The sequence below is a fragment of the Chionomys nivalis genome, chromosome 17 (genome assembly GCF_950005125.1).
Source record: "Chionomys nivalis chromosome 17, mChiNiv1.1, whole genome shotgun sequence".
Taxonomy (NCBI): domain Eukaryota; kingdom Metazoa; phylum Chordata; class Mammalia; order Rodentia; family Cricetidae; genus Chionomys; species Chionomys nivalis.
The window spans coordinates 7,798,109-7,818,493 of NC_080102.1; the positions used below are offsets into that span (position 1 = coordinate 7,798,109).

Genomic DNA, 20,385 nt, shown 5'->3' on the forward strand with positions numbered 1-20,385 from the left:
AAAATTAAAAGAGCTAATCTACTAACTGTACTCTATTCCTATTTGACACTTAGATAAAAAGAATATAATCTGGCATTATTCTAAGCAAAGATATGCAGACATCATTTATATATCCATCTCAAAATAGCCCCAACTTGTGGCACTGTATTTAAGTAACTTACTTACAAAATGTGCAAGTAGCAATGAATTATTTTTCATGATATATTTCTGAAATTAAAAAGAAATACTGGGACAGGAAGGGTAATAGAGAATAATTCTCATAGAACAACAACTTCCTCCCAAAGTTTATACACATGTAAGATAAATTATCCCAATAACCACGAAAGCTGTTTATCACGGATGAATTCTCTGAAAGTGTCTCAGAAAACATTTCTCATATTCAGGACCTTCATCCACCCCCACTCTTGATGTCAACATTAAGAATTTAATTTATGAAGGAAATAGTCAGAAAAGCAAGAATACTTAAGATTGCCAGATTTAACCACTCACAAAGTCTGAATTTAAATTCTACATTTCTTCTCAAAGTAAATGTGTAACCTTTTAAGATTTATTTAAATTCAATAGCCGTTAGATTCCTTGTGCACAAAATGGATTTAATAATATCCACTCCCTATGAGACTGTATGCGTTTTATCTCTGGAAGATGATACTGCTTACTAAGGTAGGAATATGATCACTGAGTTTGTTTCTCAGAACACTCAACTTCACATTTCCTTTAGGGACAAACATCCAATCGTCTTGTCTCCTCTTTGGAAACAGATCAATTCACCAGACACAGAAAGTGAAAGGAAATGATTGACAATAACTGCAATTCTATTATGAAGATGAGAGCAATGACATCACAATTGTCTAATAAAGCACAACCTGTCCAATTAAAATAAATAAGCAGATGCTTTCCGGTGTCTATTAATGTGCAGTTACCATATCCTCAGCTCTACATGGAGAGGAGATAGGTAGAAAAGTAACAGGTGAAAGAAATGGAGGGACAGGGCATGATTGTGAAGAAGTGAACCCATAAAGTTAGACCATTGGTGACCCTGATTTAACAGTTTTCTGCTGACAGAGCAAAGGTCCTCATCATCCAGCAGTATCATTAGAATCCTGGAGCATTTCATGGAATAGATTTATCCCCCAAAGAGCACAGATGCTACAATATGCATTTATCCATGTGCACATTTTAGCAGCCTCCACTGGGCTCCTGCACTGTGAATATGTCACATACCGAAGGCACTCAGCCTTAAGGGGAGAGCCCAGGTCAGGCAAGAATCATAGCGTGAGTTGTTTGTTTATTTCTGAGGAGGAATTTAGTCTGTCGTACGCCACAGAAACTGGTAGAAAGCTAAATTCAAATTTGTTGTCCATCTGTTTTGTTCTTTCTCCTCTGAGGGACTCCATGGAAGAAAATGCCTAGTAGGGAGTTAGGGTGGCTTGGGGTTTTCCATCCCAAAAAGGGGATCTCCCTCATTCATGGGAAGGCAACTCTTGAAGTACAGACATCTGGATGGCAGGGCCCCCAAGACCAAAAGAGAAGACAGAGAGAGCTATCTGTCACCAGTGACTCCAAGTAGCAATGTTCTTGGCCTCGAACCAAAATACCAGAAATATTTTAATTAGTAGCAACAATGATAAATAAAATAGGAAGTGAGATAAGAGGTCCTTGCCTGAGAAAACAAGGCTTTTCTTCTCATTTTTACAGCTCTCCGTGTGACCTACAGAAGAAAAGTGCATGCAAATAATATTTGAAGCTCCAGAACAGGGCTTTTGCTTTGCTGAGCAGGACTGCCCACTGATAAATCCAAGAGGGAGGTCATGAAATTGAATGGAAGCTATTTAAAACGGGCAGCTCCTTGCACCCCCTTGTAAAGTAATTGTAAGCCTTTCTTTGGAGTTTCGGAATTTTTAGATAAACCGTCATCAGACTCAATTAAGCACTGTGACTTCAAGAAGATGGCGAGACAGGAGGGCCTCCAGACAGGGGTCTGTGTGGTCTGTCACCAGACCCGCGGGAGGGACAGAGCCTGGCTATTGTGCTGCACTCGGCAACATAACCTGTTGCCACAGCCAATTTAACCACGGGGCTTTGAAGCCTGAGTGAGGACAAATGGCGAAGGCAGGACATCAGGAAAGGGCAGCTCATTTGCTATGAAAGGACCAAGGCTTTGTTCACAAGGACAACTACGGACACTTTTAAAGACAGACTTGCAATTCGGGATTCACCAGAGATGCGGGTAACACCACGTGGCTCATTCCGTAGTGGGTTAAGGACGGAGTTCACGGAGTTGCGCGCCTGAGAAGGCCTGCTGGTCCTGAAGTGCGCCACTGTGAGACCTTGTGAAACGGCTTCCCTTCTCTATGTCTGTTTCCTCAGGTTCTAGACAAGTCAGCCGATGGCATTCTCCCTTACATTAATTTTCAAAAGGATTCAGCAAGCTGGTATAAGTAAAGGCTTCCCAGAATTGCAGATAATGGCTCAAAGTGCCAGAACCGTCCCTAGTAACAGCTAAAATTCATCTAATAATTAACGTATAAACAGCTTATGCAAAAGAATTCATGTGAATTATGCTTACATCTGAAATAATCCTATAATGTAAGTAGTAATTTTACTTCAAATTTATACAAAATGAAATAGAGAAACAGAGAAGTGACGGAAATTGCTTAAGGTGGCATAGTCAGGATTCAAATTTAGGTGTTCTGACTGTGGTACACAAGTTTGAGCATTGGGTCGGATCTTCTTTAAACCTGACATAGGAACTGTGGGCAATGTATTTGCTTTCATGTCTGTCCATGACAGTAGGTTATGCTTCTAAACTAAGGCTGAAGACGCCTCCAAATGGTCCCGTGACCAGCAAGGGGCTGCTTGCCTCTCCCTAAGGCTGAGCTCTTGCAGTTCCTGCTGCATCCTCAATCTCATACCCTAAGGCACTGCAGAGAGGCCCTGCCAGAAAAATCTTGACCCAACCCCTCCCCCACCCTCAGTCCCCAGGAAGGAACAGTCATTGGAGAATTTGTTCCTCCCACCAGCCTGCTCAAGTCATTTCTCCAGCATCCCACTCTACGGCTTGTGGGTGGAGGTTCTCGGGGCACTTCAAAAAACAGTAACAGAAGAAAAATGGAAAAGAGAGACCCAAGCTCTGCAGTCCTGCTCTGAGATCACGCCTCCTCTGCTTTCCCAGCTTTAGTTAAGCTGAATTAGCTGCAGAGTAAGAGAACCTGGGTTTGGAAAATGCCAGTCACTGGAAAACTTGAAAGATGAGAAAGACGCTGCGTGTGTGTGTGTGTGTGTGTGTGTGTGTGTGTGTGTGTGTGTGTGTAGGGAGGAAAGAGATAGACTGAGAGAAAGAGAGAAACCTCATTTTAGAATAATAATAAGATTACACCCTGTTTGGAGGGAAAAAAACAGAAAAAGAGAAAAAAGTTACTAGTCAAGTTATGTGAGAACTGGCGTTAGGACCATCCCTCCCTCCGGGTATCTGGGTACCCAGAGCCTCCAGACTCAGTTATCCCCCACCCCCACTCCGAATGGTAAGTCCCATCAGATGCTTTTGCTGAAGAAAAAGCAGAAGTCCCCAGAGACAAAGCCACTAATTTACACTGTTCTCTCAGCTATCCTCATTGAGAACAGCGGGGTGTGTCTCAGCTTACGTGAGAATCCTCACAAAATCGACACAAAAGAGTTTCCTACAAAGTAAACATAAACAAAAATGGAGGTAAACGCAAAACTCAGCTAAGATCAAACAAAGCAGCAAGAAAATTTGGAAAATATCAACATGCCTACATAATGCTGATTTTTTTTACTCTCATCAGAATTCTGTATGAAGTGAATATCATGCCTTCTACTATCAGGAAATCAACATGCATTGCCTGTTCCTAAAGTGCAGACAGGCTCAGCTGTGGTACAAATAGATGATATTTATATAAGTTAGTTACACACTCTTCCACTGACTGATCGGGAGTTATCTATTATTTTAACACATTTGAGTTATCCTCAATAGGGGTGGACCTAGAGATTTTAAAGTCTAGAAGAGTGAGTGTGTTTTTGTGTTTTTCCTTTTTGGTGACCCCAACATTTAATAACCCTAAAGTGCTTTGTATTTTGATAGATTTCATACTGGCTTAGCAATAAATATTCAGCCTAACAAGTTTTGGGCTTTTTGTCTAACAGTAGGTTGGTTGGAGCTGCTTTACCTCCCTCTTAATTGATTTATCTGGTACTTTTTTTTGGGGGGGGGGTGAAGACAGGGTTCCTCTGTAGCTTTGGAGCCTGTCCTGGAACTAGCTTTTCTAGACCAGACTGGCCTCGAATTCAGAGATCCACCTGCCTCTGCCTACTGAGTGCTGGGATTAAAGGTGTGTGCCACCACCGCCGGCTAGATTATATGGTGCTGTACTGAAGTCATATTTAAATATATTTTTGGGGATCTATGGTGCCCCTGAGGGTGCTGCTAGGAGAGGAGCCCTGGGCAAACCTCACTGCAAGTCTCCTTTAGACCATCCACCTGCTTCTAGATGACATACAAAATTTTTCTCTAATCCTTTGCTTGAAAATCAAGTTCTGTTATACAAAGTATTTTAAATGAATCAATTCAATCCGTTCAAATGCATTAATTATCCAAAAATAGAGGTAAGGAGGATCTCAGAGGATTTGGGGGAAGGGCAACTGTAATCAGAATATATTATGAAAAAATCTATTTTCAATTAAAGAAAAATAGAAAAAATATAAAATTAGAAAAAAATTCATCCAGGAGCTAGTGGTGGAGACAAGCTGGTGATGTGTGATGTCTTCACTCCTTGTGGGAAGAGGTGAGGACAGGCAGGTGGTGGGGCTCACTGACCAGCCAGCCTAGGCTACTTGATAAGCTACAGGTAACTGAGATAACCTATATCAACAAACAAACAAATAAACAAATAGAATGTGGACTGTGCCTGATGAATGACATCTGAGGTTGTCTTCTGACCATTGCATGCATACATGTACATATACGCCCTCATATACATGCTCATACACTACAAATCTTAAACTTTTGTTATTTTGATTATTAAATATCCAATTTATTAAATGACTGTTGAACTACTGTTCAATTACTATTAAAATAATTACCATATGATATTTGCATTCTTATTGTGTAGAATATCAAATTAATGAGGCAAAGAATAAAAAATTAGAAATATTGGTAATAATATATAATTTCTATATCTTCTATCTTTGCAATGAGACAGGATCTTGGCAATGAAACATGACGGCTAGAGCAATTCTTGAGCAGGAATAAGAACCCACTGGGTTTCCAGCTAGTTATCTGTAAGTCAATGGTAAGAATAGTGTTGACATGTGTAAGACACGCTGGGACTCCCAACAGTTTAGAGGCAAATACAACTTAGGATTTAAAAGTATTTACTGGTTTCATCTACAGTGATTTTTAAGAACTAAGATGTTAGTTTACCTCATTCGATTTTCACAAATAAAACCCAAGACTACTGACCAAACATACCCCCTTCCCAATCACTAAACCTTAAAATATCTCTTATCCATGGGTAGTCTCAGTCATTCAACAAAATTTGATGTCTGTGAATTTGATGGTATAAACATGCTATGAATAGTTAAGGTGTTCCCATTAGCATCCTATATAAACATCCTATTAATATTCCAGCTGTTGACTGACCTTGAACACACTGAAATCTGTGATTTTTTTTATTCCTTCAATAGTTTAAAGCAAATAAGAAATACATTTCATTGGGGACTTGCAGTATGTGAACTGTCCAATCAAATACGATTTATCTTACACCTTATTTTCCTAATAAAGGCAAAAGAAAAGAGACCTGAGAGTCTTGTCAGTGGACTGGTGAGCTATAGTAAGCTTTAGCAGGCTCTGTGCAGTAGTTATATCTTATATATTGTTTCTCCTTTGTTTGGAGGAAGACAGCCCAAACATAGATTGACAGCTAGGGCCAATCAAGCCTAACCTCTCCCACCTAATATTTCTCTGTAAGAATTAGAGAACTGTATTCAGAACCTGCCCAGAAATAACCTCCAAACACAGAAAAAAAAATAATCCAGAGGGGGCTCCGCTCTTTAGAAACTCCTTAATAACAGAAGGGCACATCTTTTGTACACATTGTAAAAAGATTTGAACACCAAGAGGCCCTTCTTCCCCGAGACCATGGGGCCAAAACCAAAAGGGGTTTGGAATTTCCCAACTTCACTGCAGAGGATAATCTTGTATTGGAACAAAAGTTGAGGATGACTCAGAACGTAATTAGTCTTGTGCGTCTGTGCAAACGGTACAGCGTAGTTTGCGGTAAAAAAAAAAAAAAAAGAAAGAAAGAAAGAAAAAAAGACCAGTCGCACGAAAAGGCACAAGGAAATTCAAATTCAAACTTCTTAATGCAGTGTGTTTTGAGACGGGGCTGATGATGCCCTGCATTTGGCAGCCAAGCATCCCACTCCTGACATCTCTACAAGTGTGTGCTCTTTCTAATGTTTGATCTGAACTAAACGGGAGGGAGACCATCTACGAAGTGCGCTGAATTCGAGTGGAGAGGCTGACCGAAGTCCTTGCCTCAGACCACAAAATGGTTCCAATGTCTTGTCAACATCCACGCTAATGCTGCAGGCGACAGGATGGAACAGGCACAAGACACAGGACTCCCCAGACTTGTTTACCCAGAGGTAGCAAATCAGTATTGTTCTCGGGGTGCCTTTTCTCTTTAGCTTGTATCAGCTTCAAGACTAGTCCTCTGCTCACATGCTGAAGAGTAGAGGAAAGAAAAGACACAAATTCCCTTGTTTGCACTCTGAAATGTCACCTCACAGCATGCCAAACACTACGCCAAGAACTGGCTTAGTCAGGCTTTCTGCCAACCGCCAGAGACCTCTCTGTGCCTCCTGGAGGTCAATGTTTTTCCCACACAACCAGCCTCACAGCTTACCTCTCAATATCAATGCTCTTTCTTCTTGTGAGATACAACAGGTATCAGGAAGTTTTGCTTTTTTTTTTTTTTAAAGGGCCAGATACTAAAATATTTAGGCCCTATGGGCCATTTCACTTCAACTACAATCCCTCCGTTCTGCCTTTGTAGGACAAAAACAGGCTTGAGCAACACATACAGGCCTGACTGTGGTTGTGGTTCTATTGCAGTCAAACTGTATTTATAAACATGATGAGAGACAGGATTTAGCCCCGGAGCAAAGGTTTGATGACTCTTGATACGGATTATTTAAAAGATTCTCATGTTGTGTATCTAAAGGGTAATATGTGGAATATAGTTTAGCATTATTGTCATAAATGTTATTTGTATTGTGAATATCTCCGTGAAATTATTCATTTCTTCACTAATTGGGGGAAATATTTTCCTCAATTAGCATTCAGGAGAGGGGTTGGTTCCAAGGCATCCCATTGGAGGACAAAAATCTGTAGATTCTCAAGCCTGCTATGTAAAATATCATACCATTTTCATATTATATGTGTACACCATGCACTTTAAAACAACTCTCAGCTTCTTATCATACCTAATATAACCTAAATGCTGTGCAAATGATAGTTTTATCATATTGTCTAGAAAAAAGATAACAAGATTTGCACGTCTGTTTCAGTCCCATATTTAAAAATATTTTTTGATCTGAGGTTGGTTAAATTTTCTGGTAAGAAAGTCCATTCTCTGCCCACTATTTTAGAAATTGTTACCAAACAGTCATTATGCAGCCAAAAGAATAAACATAGTCAACAAACATTAATCAACAATACAGATAAAGTTTTGACCTCCTAGTGCATCATGCCCATGAGACTGTCAAGTCTTCCCTTCTGCAAAACTTATTGAGACCCTACTATGTGTTATGCACTCTTAGGTATAAGGGAAATTGCATCAAGAGTCAAAAACTTTGTTCTTGAAGACTTTATGTGACCACGAATGTCTAAGACAGAATAAATTTTTGGAAAAGAATGCTTAATATTATGTAACATAGCAGTTAATGCCATAAAAAATGGGGTAATTTTGGTGGCCTCCCAGAGTTGAAGGTTGAATCCCTTTCGCTGCAGGAATCGCACACTTCAGACACAGGGTTCTGTGAATCAGAGCTGGATCTCACCTGAAACACTCCTCTTTAGAGACCAGTTTCCAGGGTACCAGAAAGCAGAATGCAAGCTTACAAGGCGAGGAAGCAGTCAACAGCCCTACCCAGCTATGACATCTATGAATCACAACAACCAGCATAGCACAACCCCAAGGTTGTAACAGTGGTATGTACCCAGACCTTGGCAGTAACCAACAGCTATCTAATCGGGCTTCAGACCAGCTCAACAAGAGGGAGATCATGCCTGGTACTGAGAAGCTACCCAAGGCTAATGAAGTTGTGGATCTTGGAAAAGAATCTCTACCCTCCATCCTACTAAACAAGCATGATACCTAACTACATTCTAAACATAGAATCCTTATATTACCTTATTTACCCCTTATTAAAGAAATGTCTCTGTAACAAATAGAGACCATAACAGAAAACCCCACCTGACTTTGGTTCAGAGAAAAAGTGATCATGTGATGTCCAGTCCCCAAAGAAACATGTGTTCCTGGGCTAAGAGAGGACAGACAGATTATAAGAACCAGAGAAGCAGGAAGCTTGATGTGAGAATGTGTCTCCTAGAAAAGCCAGAGATGTGACAACCGAGAAGTCTCGCTGTAATTGCCGCTTAACAAGACCTGAACATATGAACAAGCATGACACCAATAGACATTCTGACTCGGAAGGGGACAACCTCACGGGGCTAAAGGGATAGTTTCAGACAACTACGACATGCTAACACGGAAGGGGGCAACCTCACAGGGCTAAAGGGACAGTTAGAGGCGACTATGCTGAAAGTGGGAGAAATAGTCTTCCTGAGGGAAGAGCTGGAGAATTGATCATCCAATACCAAGTGCTCAGTCCCAAAGTCATATACATTCAAGCAAAATTATAAATGGACTAAGTAAGCACTCGTATTTATAGGTTTACAAATTAAACAACTGAAAACAAAGGGATAAGGAATTCAAGAGAGAATTCAGGGGGACCTATGGAAGGGGTTGGAGAGGGGAAATGGAAGGAGGTAATGATGTATTTGTATTTTAATTTTTTAAAAACCATAAAAATAAGGCAGGGTAGCATGCTAGCAAGTCACTCATTAAATGAGGAGGAGAAGGCGGCTCAGGGGAACCTTCTGAGGGAGTGAGGACTTAAGAGAGACAGACACATCCATGCTAATAGCTAGGGACCAATTTTCTGCAAGGAGTATTAGTGCCTGAGGCGGGAATGAGCTTGTCTCTTGGAGAAATCAGAAGAAAAGCCATGCCATTTGAGTGTCTGGAATGTCCTTTGAAGGTAATAATGATGAGGCCAGACAGGGGTATAGGGAGAGTGATGGAGGGCTTTGTGGTAAGGAACTGGGAATTTGCTCTTTCAGAATGGGGAGTTAGAGGAGGATTTTAAGGAAGAAATCAAGATATCTCCTACTCATTTTAAATTACATAATCCAATAATTACCTATGGGATAAGCACTACTAAATGACAGTCAATGTGAAATGGTGGAATAAGGGATAAGGATGAGCTATAGCCTCCTGGAAAAGGACTTGCCTTGGACAAACTCTGAGATCTACTGAAAGAATTAATGTTGGGCAAAAGCTAGCAGTGGGTCTGTGATAACTGCAACTTCCCAGGCTCTGAGGTCAGACAGGCTTTCATTGCTTTAGACCACAAAAGTGCAACAAGCAAATAATAAAATGCATGTATTGGTTGAAAAGTTAAAGCAGATTAACTTATTTTTTGTTTGAAAATTGTGTGTCTTTTCTTCAAATGAAATTGGTGTCCGCCTTGTTACTATCTGACTTACAGCAAATTGTTGCTACAAACATTTCTTGGCAACAGAGACTTCTTTTTCCCAATTTCTACATGAATCATATATTTATGCTTTCTTCAACATGTATAGATAATAGTTTACTAATCACCTGTTACTCATTTCGTACATTTAGGCAGTCCCTCCAAAATTAGAAAACCTTGACCTCCTGTTACCATTGTGGTTATCAGTAGCAAAAGATCCCTGGCAGTGATAGCACATGCCCTAAATTCCAGCACTCCCGAGGCAGAGGCAGGGGAATCTCTGTAAATTCAAAGCTAGCCTGGATTACAGAGTGAATTCCAGGACAGTCTCCAAAGCTGCACAGAGAAACCCTGTCTCGAAAAACCAGGAAACAAAACAAAACAAAACAGGATTTGGCAAAAGCAAGGCAGATTTTCTAAGGATTTGCCCCCAAATCTACACTGCTTCTTGTTTTAAATGTGCATCTTTGCAGACTAATTTGTTTGTTTCTCTTTTGTTGTTGTTTATTCCAGTACTGGGGCTTGAACCTAGGAACTCATGCTAGGTGTGCACTCCACCACTGAGCTACAGGCCAGCAGTCCTGCAGACTATTGAAAAATAGGAAAAAGGAATAGTCATAGATGACACAGAATAGATACATTAATCATACATCTTTCTGTCATAAAGAGTCACAGGAAAAAAAGATGCAAAGCAAATCAGCCACAGCAAGCAAGCCCTGGGGAGATGGCTCAGTCCAGGAAGGGCTTTGCCTTCAAGCATGAGAATGCGAAGCTGAGTGTCCAGCACCCACATAAAACCCTAGGCATGATAGTGTTCTTTGTGTTCCTGGCACAGGAGAGGGGGCATGTGAAGGATCTGGGGATAGATGGCCAAACAGCCTAGCATAATTGGTGAGCTGTAGACCAGCTAGAGAAGCTTTCTTAGAAGTGGTAAATAGTAGTCCGAGGACAGGATTTGCGGTTGTTGTCTGGCTCCATACATGTGCACACACACCTACACTCACATGCATGAACACATACACATTAAAAATTATAATAGCAGAAGCAATAACCAAACCCTCCATAACTTAGCATTTAGGAGGCTGAGGTAAGAGGATTGATGAGTCACCGGTTTGAGGCCACCCTGTACTACACTATGTAGTACATTCCAAGTCCTGGCTTGGGGTACAGAGTAAGACCTTACCTTGGAAACCAACCAAACATAATACCCCCATGAAAATGACAACAGCAACACCAAACAGCAGCAGCGAAAACAACCACAAATATTAAGAGGGGGGCCAGGGAGACAGATCAGAAGATGGAGGTGTTTGCCACCAAGGCTGGAGACCCAAGCTGAATCTCTAAAACCCACATGGTTGAAGAGTAAAATTGACTCTTACAAGTTCTCCTCTGACCTCCACAGGAGAGAGAAAGGAAGAAAGGAAGGATGAAAGAGAGGAAGGAGGGAACGAGGGAGGGAGTGAAGGAGGAAAGGAGGAAAAAAGGAAAGAAAAGAGAAAAAAGAAAAAAAGAAAAACCCAACATCCATTTGTATTCACATGCAGGTACCCAAGATGTGGTCCCTCTTGTTCATCTGATACCATTGGAAAAGTTTGCAAAAGAGCTGTATAATACAGGATCTTCAAATAATAAAGGAGCCGCAAATCCAAACATAGACGGATGTTGAACATGTAATTACACAACTCTCTATCTGTCAAGAGTTATCATCCCACATCACATTAACAATGAATGATCATGGAAAATGAACCTTCTTGAATTAAGCCCATCAAGTCAAGAGAGCCATACCATCAAGCTGTGATATTTACTAATGACTCATTTGCTTTCTTGCATAACTTGCTTGTCAGTTGTAAGACAGAAAAAGTTGGGTAGTTGAAAGTTGAGAGTCTTATAAAGTAAACCATGCGATGGTCAATATCTTGCAAAGACTATTTATGAAAGTCCCCTTTATAAGTGTTTAAGGATAAGAACAGATTACCACAAACAATTTTCTGGCTCTCTCTATCCAGCCTTGATAATATATATTTATTCTGCATCAGAACCCCACACAGTGATGCCATGAGGTGTATAATATTCATCATACTTTGATAAATAACCTTGTTGAACAAACTGCTGCAACGATTTGATGGACGCACAGTTCGCAGCAGTTTCTGCAGTATACAACTTCTTAACCTATTGCAACCACTTACAATCAAAATAGAAATGGCATAAGTTATAAATACTGAATTCCAAATAATCACAGTCAAAAATGTGCATATGAGTGTTCAAACAAACATACTAAATGCAGTTTAGAGTCTGAGGTGAAGAAAACACTAATTAAGGGAAATTTATGAGCGTCTTTAGCAAGTTCTTTGATGAATGCATTTATTTGGTTACTTGACCCTCCAACCAATCACATTAACAATGACAAAAGATATGCAAATCCAAACAGACAATAGTCAAGCCAAGGGCTCTGACTCATACCAACTGGGACATTTCAACATCTATTCAGCTTGATTCATTCTTGCGAGGATTGATATAACCAAGGAACATTTTAATACTTATGCTTGGCTATAATCTGAAAACTCTGCCATAATCTCTAACCAAGAACAAAGCGAACGAGAATCAAATTTATTTCCTGAAGCGAATTAACATATGAAGTGTCTGCATGATGTAACCCCAGCAGAATTGAGCGCTTGCTCTGTCACTGCTGAATAATTGCATAGCAACAAAAAAACATGCATCGCTGTGTGAGTCACCATTTTGATTGTAGGTTTAAAGCAAACAAAACATTACATTTTTGGTAGAATAGCTCATTCACGGTTTAGAACTGCATTTCCCACTGGAGACCCTCTCAAAGAACCCAGACTAATTCATCATGATTCAATTCTCATTGAAAACACTATGGATGGGATATTGGCCATAATAGCAAACTATTAAACCAAACTCGTTTATTCACTGTAGAACGAAATTCTGCCAAAGAAAAAGCAGATGTTCTATTATAAACTAATACTATGAATAGTGCCAGAGAAATCTGTCTATGACCCCTAAAGACTGTTTGCCTCCTGCTTCTCATGCAGCAGCTTAACATTTCACCTGTGATCTGGTTTGGGAACCCCAGATCCACCAAGTTCCCGTTCACACGCTCGAAGAAATAACTGTGATCTTAGCTCAGTCCCTAGTGGACGAAAGGGGAAGAGCGCTCACCAGGCGTGATTCAGCAGGCACAGACCTAAGTGACTGGGACCACACAGAACCCAAGTTTGTCTTTCCTTCATCTCATGTCTATGCTAGCCTCCTTGTGATCCCCCTGCCCACACTGAGGCCAGTGTTTAGCACAGGTCCTGGTGGAGAGGAGCTCGCAAGTGCACATACTGTCGTGGCTATGGAGACATGCACTTACCTGTTACACAGCTGAACAGCCCAGAGGGAACGAGCTGAAGAAACTCCTCACCATTAAGAAGACCGTCTTGACAACAGAAAACTACAGAGTATTCTGTGGCTTATGAAAAGAGATCCACGTGCCCATCAATCTGACTTCTGTAAATTTGGATCAAATACGTATTCCATACTAAGGTTTCTCAAGAGACCCGGGCTCCCTGATGGCCCTGTCTCTGGAATTAACCCAGGGAAGGGAGGCTGATCAGGAATCAGCACAGCGGTCTCCTGTTCAGCCCAATCTGCAGGTGCACTCACTCAGGAGACGCCAGGGGCTCCGTGTCTACCCTCAATGTGGGCAAAACCACGTCCTTATGGCTTAACACCAGAAATTGTTTTCTTGATTTTTTTCTCATGCACAGATGGAATATATGACAAATGTCATCCCCGCTCGACTACTGCTTGTGAAGTGAAGTTCCCTTTACTTATAAACACAGTCTTTCTAAACAATTACAACATGGGTATTTTACACTCGCTCTCACTTCACGATAGCGTTATTAAAAGTTGGGGGTGGGGAGCTGAACGTTTTATGACGATTTCCCATGGTAACTCGCAAAACTCCTTGCTGTACCATCCATTTAAACCCCAGTTAGTATTACTATAACGATTTCGATTTCTTTTTACACCAACTTGCCTAAGAAGTGCGCGCTTTCTTTTCGACAGTTGGGCTTTGACAGTCAGAGTGCTCAAGATAAACTTTAGAATAGAGAAAACCAGCGTTGACATAAAAGGGGAGCGCCACACGATCAGAGGTTTGCACAAGCCCGGGACACTTGGAACCCAGGGACGAGAGAGCCCCTTTTCTTTTGCAAACACTGCCCCCCGGAGCAAAAGGTAAACACAAATGTCCCCCTATAGAACTCTGAGCTCGCTGCAGAGTGGGAACGGAAAGGGCTCTATGCAATTAGAAACTGAAAGCGATCACTTACTTTTTGCAGCCACTGAGTATAATTTTCCATCACATGCTCCAGATGCTGAAGTTTCTGGGAAGAAAAGTCCGGCTCCACGTGTGGAGCATCCCTCTGCAGAGCGTTCGTGTTGTACTGCTCTGTCGCGCTCTCACGGCAGTTCCCGTCGTGTTCTGGAAGAATGAAAGTGTAGGCACACTGCCCATGTTGAATCCGGTTATATCTTCTCCCTCCGTTTTCAGGACTTCGGCGCTGGTTGCTGCACCCTATGTGAGTCAGAACGGCAGCGAAGAATGCAAAGGAGAGGAGAACTGTCATTGTACTGCCAGCGCTCGCCTTCCGTGCCTCCTGCAAAGCTCGCTCTTCTCTTCTGACCTTTAAACTAGTTCTTTATTTCAGGTAAAACTGCTTGTTTGACTCTTTTCCCTTTAAAGAAAACGTTGGAGGAAGATCCACAGAAAGCTGGCCATTTTTTAGCCTCGTTCTAAAATGTTACTTTTTTATTTTACTGTAATGATAGTTTCCTTCGTTAAAACTTGAGATTTTTATTGCATAGTAGCTGAGATTTATTGTTTCCTCCCTGTGTAACCGTTCAGCGCGCAGGCTGCCTGAGTCAGCTGCGAGTACATTTTCTAGCCCCTTTCCTCTACCCTATCTGCAGCAGATCTGCTATTTTCTCCCAGACCTCAGTGAGTTTTATTAAGGTTGCACATCCAAGCCAAGCTGGAAGCAGGCAGCCTTTCACAAGATGACTTGACAGGAATGCATGAGTGTGTGCCCCTATGCTAAGGATTGCTGATGGCTCTGGGCGGCGGATCAGCTTACAAATTGGCTAGATGCGCATGACCTCGATCATGTATGGGCCTCCCACCCCTTCCGCAGACAGTTGCCTTGAGCCCTTAGCAGATGCACGGAAAATCAATAAACAGAGCGGTCCACCTTAATACATTTGGGTATGCGTGCTGACCTACTAAAACCTAGCACACTAGAAATATGTTTCCAAAGTTACTGCTTAATGGAGAGACCCTAAATTGGCGCAATCTCTAATGAATTATTTTTTTATAATTCTATAAAATTATTAAATTAAGATTTCATTATTTTTAACTCCGGGGAAAACATTAAAAACTATTTTTAGAGATGCCATTCTTCCGCCGTATTTACTTGGGAGGTGGAGAGAAGAATGTAAAGATCAACTTGTCAAGGAAATTACCATAATTTGTCAATCAAAGCAACACAGCCTGTGCGTACTAAGTAGTATTTTTTGAGTACCTTTTGGGATATGGATTTTAAATGAAGCTGGCTTCTTAGTCAGAATGCAGCCGTTTACACTCTGCGTGTATAAATTGAGCAACTTCCCTACAAAAACAATGTGGTTACAGTTCAAGACAGTGGCCTGAGAATTATTAATTCCTGTGGTACTTACTAATCATATATTTCACAAGAACCTCTGGCATTACTATGGCTGTCTTTAACACTGGTATGGAAATTCCACACAAATCCTTTGTGGCTAAAGGCCCACCATCTGAGACAAGCATGGATCAGGTGTGCCAATGGCTTATACAAGAGAACCCTCTGTGGTTTTGACGAGAAAGAAAGGCATGGTCAGAAGGTGTTTTCCCAAGTGCAGAATATAAATATTTGAACAAAGGGATAGTCAAATACAAAGGCCAGGAGAGTGTTACAGAATATAGTACGGCACCAGGATATTTACCGGGTATGTGTGGAGGTCATGTTTTGTTACATACAGGGTTTTCATCAGAGACTGGGTGGGCTTTGAAGCAAAGGCGCCTCCCCTCTCTGTAATGTGTTCAGACAGAAGCCATCGTGTGACTCTGGTGTCCTCGAATGGGAGTAGGGTAGTGGGTGAAGTCAGTAGGGTTTAGCGATGCATCTTTAGGGAGGAGAGAGGTCAAAATAGACTCCAGAAAGGCTGTGGTTTCCTTCCTTGGGTGGGGGGTTGGGGAGAAGAAAAGTGATGGGAATCATCGGTCCACACCAAATAACACATTTCCAATCAGATGGGTAGATATGCCAGACATAGGGGTAAAAAAATCTCGGACCACCAGAGTCATGGGAGGTATTACTCCTAGGCAGCTCTAATGTCGCTTGAGAATTTGCCAGTCCACATTCAACACTCCTTATATACTATCTCATTTAATCATCACAGCAAACCTAAGGTGTGGGTAGTATATTTAACTCTTTTTTTTTTTTTTTTATCAACAGGAAACTGAGTCACAGCAAGGCTGATCAGTTACAGCTCACATAACTAGCAGATGATTACTAGAATGGGCTCTGAGACTAACTTTCTAAGCACTGGGTCAGCCAATCTTTGAAAACTTCTGAGAAAAATAAAAGCAACCTCAAAAAGGACTACAACTAATAACTGAGTAGGCTTCTACATACTCAAAGCAGAGAACTTGCTGGTACCCAATCAAGAAAGGACAGGAATATCTAGTTTATCTCTCTCTATTTTAAAATGGTGTCTCATGTAGACAGGATGACCTTGAACTTCTGATATTCCTGCCCCTACCTGATATTTCTTTACCAACACACCTAGCTTATATAGTGCTGGGGATTGAACCCAGGGCTTCCTGAACCCAGGCCATATGCTCTACCAATTAAGCTACTTTCCCAGCACAAATAGGAATTGATTCTTCCTCTGCAGTCCCACAAAATGATGTGCATCCCCTATACAACCACAGGATGAAGCACACTAGAAAAGCAGATTGCCAAAGAATGCTTTCCAGCAATGCTTACATTGAAAGTCATCCACAGAAAGAAGAGCGTCCAAAACCAACACCTATAAGTGCTTTGTTAAGAACCAAGTGCAGCTGAAAGCCGGCAGGGAGTTAACGGAGAGCGATGAGGTCTCTATTACAGCCCCTGCGTGTCTAAATGGCCATGACCAACTGTTCTCCGTGGGTCTGTACATGCGAACTTTCCAGTCTGAACGGAAGAAAGGAAAACGGGCAGTTTCCACAGACAACTAGGGAGAAGGGAACTGAAGCAAGCCTAAAACAGTTGAAGGTAAGCAAGAGAAAAAGATGATTCAGGGTTTTCCCAGGAAAACATAAGTAAAGGATATTGGAAGAGCTTGAATCAGTTTAGGGAAAATGTTCACAGATTAGGCATAAGCATTTAATACACGCAGAAATGTCTCTAAACCTGTGTTTTGAAACTCTAGCTAAGGGACAGTGTAGGCTTTGGGAAGTCCCCTCTCACTAAGGTTACCATGCTTTGAGGACCATGGATATGACCAAGAGTGAGAGTTAATTGTCACCAGCTAGCTCTTCAGAAATATTCTGCATTTCAGGAAGGAATAAGAAGTACATGCCATTAAAATTGTTTTCTACCTCACCTCCAAACCTTTTATAATTCCAAGAGAGAAACAAATGCATTAACTTAAAGTCTGAAATAGGCTAGTTTTAAAATCTGGAATGTGGGCGTATGTCATATCTACACATAGTCATGTAAATGGTGGAATTTCCACTGAGACCAGGGACCCCATTAAAGTGGGCACTTAATGGCCCTAAACGTGCCCCCTAAACCAGGCTTTACAGCTTTCTCTCTGAAGCCTTCCTGATTTCAATTAAGTCCAATAAGTGACTATATATCAGTTCAATATTAATAACCTCCTCGTCATATCTCTCACCATCTGTTTTATTTGAAGGAACAAAACACTAAGTGAATGAGCGAATGGAATAACTAGTCACTTAAGGGACACATTTCTCTGGTTATTTGGCTACCACAAGACTGCTCACATCCATTGTATTTATTCAGTAAGATTTCCTAGAACCTCTACATAAGGGAGTATGGTAAATCCAAACTTACCCAAAAGAATGTGATAGACATTAAATTAAATTAAATATTAAATTAAATTAAATGTAGTGCAACATCAATACTTATTTTTACTCTTTTACAAATTATTATTATTTTATTTTATTAATTTTTATTAAACCCACACAATTGTATGTTATTGCACCCATCTTACAGATGAAAAAATTAGGTCACATAAAGGCTAATTACCCAAGATTCATGATTATTTCTATAGCAGAATATGAACTTGATCTTTAAGCCATCTCTTAGTCACCCATATCTCACTGAACTAGGTTACTTACAAGAATGCGTAGGTATTAGGACTCAAGTAGAAGTTACTTCTTAGAATTTAGGATGCAGTCACAGCAGTCATCTATTCCCAGCCACAACCTCATTGATTCATGTTATATTCATCTCAAGTAGGGCTAATATTAAATCAGAACACATGAGTATTGTTGTCCCATCTGCTCATCCACAGGGAAGCTAGTTGCTTGAGCAGGCTATTCTTTCAGTCCATTCTGAATGATTAGTTCCATGTCAGGTCACTCACAGTCCTTCTGCCATCTGCAAGTGGCAACAGCACCCACAGCAGATGGAGCTACTACATGACCACCACATCATGAGTGCATGTGAAATGTCCCTCGCTCAGACTAATTGAGACAACACTGATAAATCTGTAGACACAGCAGTAGACAAAGGCTAGACAAAGGAAGATGAGAAAACTATTACTTAAATATAGACTTACTTTCTGGTGGAAGAAATTCCTAGCAATTAGTGAATGTCTGACTTGCAAAGTTAATTTTTAACCAGAGCAAATCAAGTTAGAAAGAGCTAAGGCAGAATTTGTTCTAAGAAAGGATGGAGGTACTAAAGACTCAAGAAAATATCAAGAAACAAAGGTCTAGAGTGAAAACAGTTTGGAGGATCTGTGGGAATAGGGTCAAATAATAGAGGGAGTTGTGACTGTGTGGTCACAGGAGAAGAAGAGAAGGGGATGATGCATTAAGCAGGCAGATTGTGGTAAGATGGTATTTCCTGTGGATAAGAAGATCCGTTGGTCCTTGTTTTGTACATGAGAGCAGCATGTGGATTATATAAACTATTACTGTGCACTCAAGATCCCTTTTCCTTGTTGGTTTTTACATTGGATCTGGGTTCTGGATGCAGGGAATATGCCTTTGTTATTAGTAGCTAGACCCTCCTTTTCCTGACACAGAGGAGACCTTGGGTAACTGCCATACAGTAGACTGACTAATGACAGAGTCACTTCACATAAGACAAAGCTGAGAAAGACTGGCTGTGGTAGTCTGAATGAGAATGCCCCCATAGGCTTAGATATTTCATTACTTGGTCATCAGTTGGTGGTACTGTTTGGTGGGGTAGTGATCTTCTTGCTGAAGACCACAGGTGTCAGATGTTGAGAGTTTCTGACCTTGCTCCACTTGTAGCTCCCTCTCCAGTTTAGTGTTTGTAGGTAAGGATGCAAATGCTTCCTGAAGCCTCTCCCGCTAACATGGACTCTTTCTAGAAACACACACACAAATAAACTCACCCTTCATTAAATTGCCCCAGGTCATATGATTTATCACAGAAACAAACAAAGAACTAATATTGCCCTCAGCCGTTATCACTCATCTGGAACTCAATGACTTGGGACTTTCAGTCCAGAAAAGTTTTTGATCTTCGAAATAAAGTGACTTCTACTCACTCCTCGGTGAAAAGGCTACCGTTCACAAACACTACACGCTCACGTTTAAAATCACTGTGGAGATGACAATCCTATTGTTGTGTGAAGTTTCCATGGAGAAATGGGAGCAATGTCTTCTCAACACTGAGGAAGGCACCCAAAACAGAACAAGATTATGATGCCACCAAATGTATAATCTCATACGAAATAGCTTATTGAGTCTCCTGACAGCATATGGCTTAGGGGTTGTCTAGAGGGGTGGGTGAGTTGTCCCCCAATGCATCTGTATTACCCCTAAAATTCTCCTACCAGCATGGTTGAAAGTGCCCCTTCAGCTAACTTTCTAGACTGTATAGACCCCATTACCTCCTAAGACTATGAGACCATGAACAACTTGAGCAGACTTACATCCTGTTGGTAGCAGTTATGAGGAATGGCTGGACTCCCAGGAGACAGTCTAATAACCCCCTCCCTTTTCCTTGCCAACATGACCATCTAGAGGCTCTCCTGAAATAACCAGAAGTGTTGCTACAGATAGAGTAGGTTTTATGTTCAGAAGCCAGCACTCTCCAACACCTGCAGACAATAGTCTGCGAATTGATGCCTTGATTTTGTTAAGATTCTTCTCTCTCTCTCTCTCTCTCTCTCTCTCTCTCTCTCTCTCTCTCTCTCGCTCATCTTTATCTTCTGATAACTTAGATTTATTTCTAGTGTAGCATTGTC

At 41.1% G+C, this 20,385-nt stretch overlaps 1 protein-coding gene across 2 annotated transcripts in view; it reads right to left on the minus strand.

The window, feature by feature from the left end:
- Positions 1-14,887, minus strand: part of Angpt1 (angiopoietin 1) — a 225,509-nt gene extending 210,622 nt beyond the window's left edge. For both annotated transcript variants that reach the window (XM_057792663.1, XM_057792662.1), the window contains exon 1: positions 14,181-14,887. In XM_057792663.1, coding sequence (XP_057648646.1) covers positions 14,181-14,477 — 297 coding nt within the window. In that variant the 5' untranslated portion in view covers positions 14,478-14,887. The remainder of the gene's footprint in view (positions 1-14,180) is intronic.
- Positions 14,888-20,385: the final 5,498 nt, after the last annotated feature.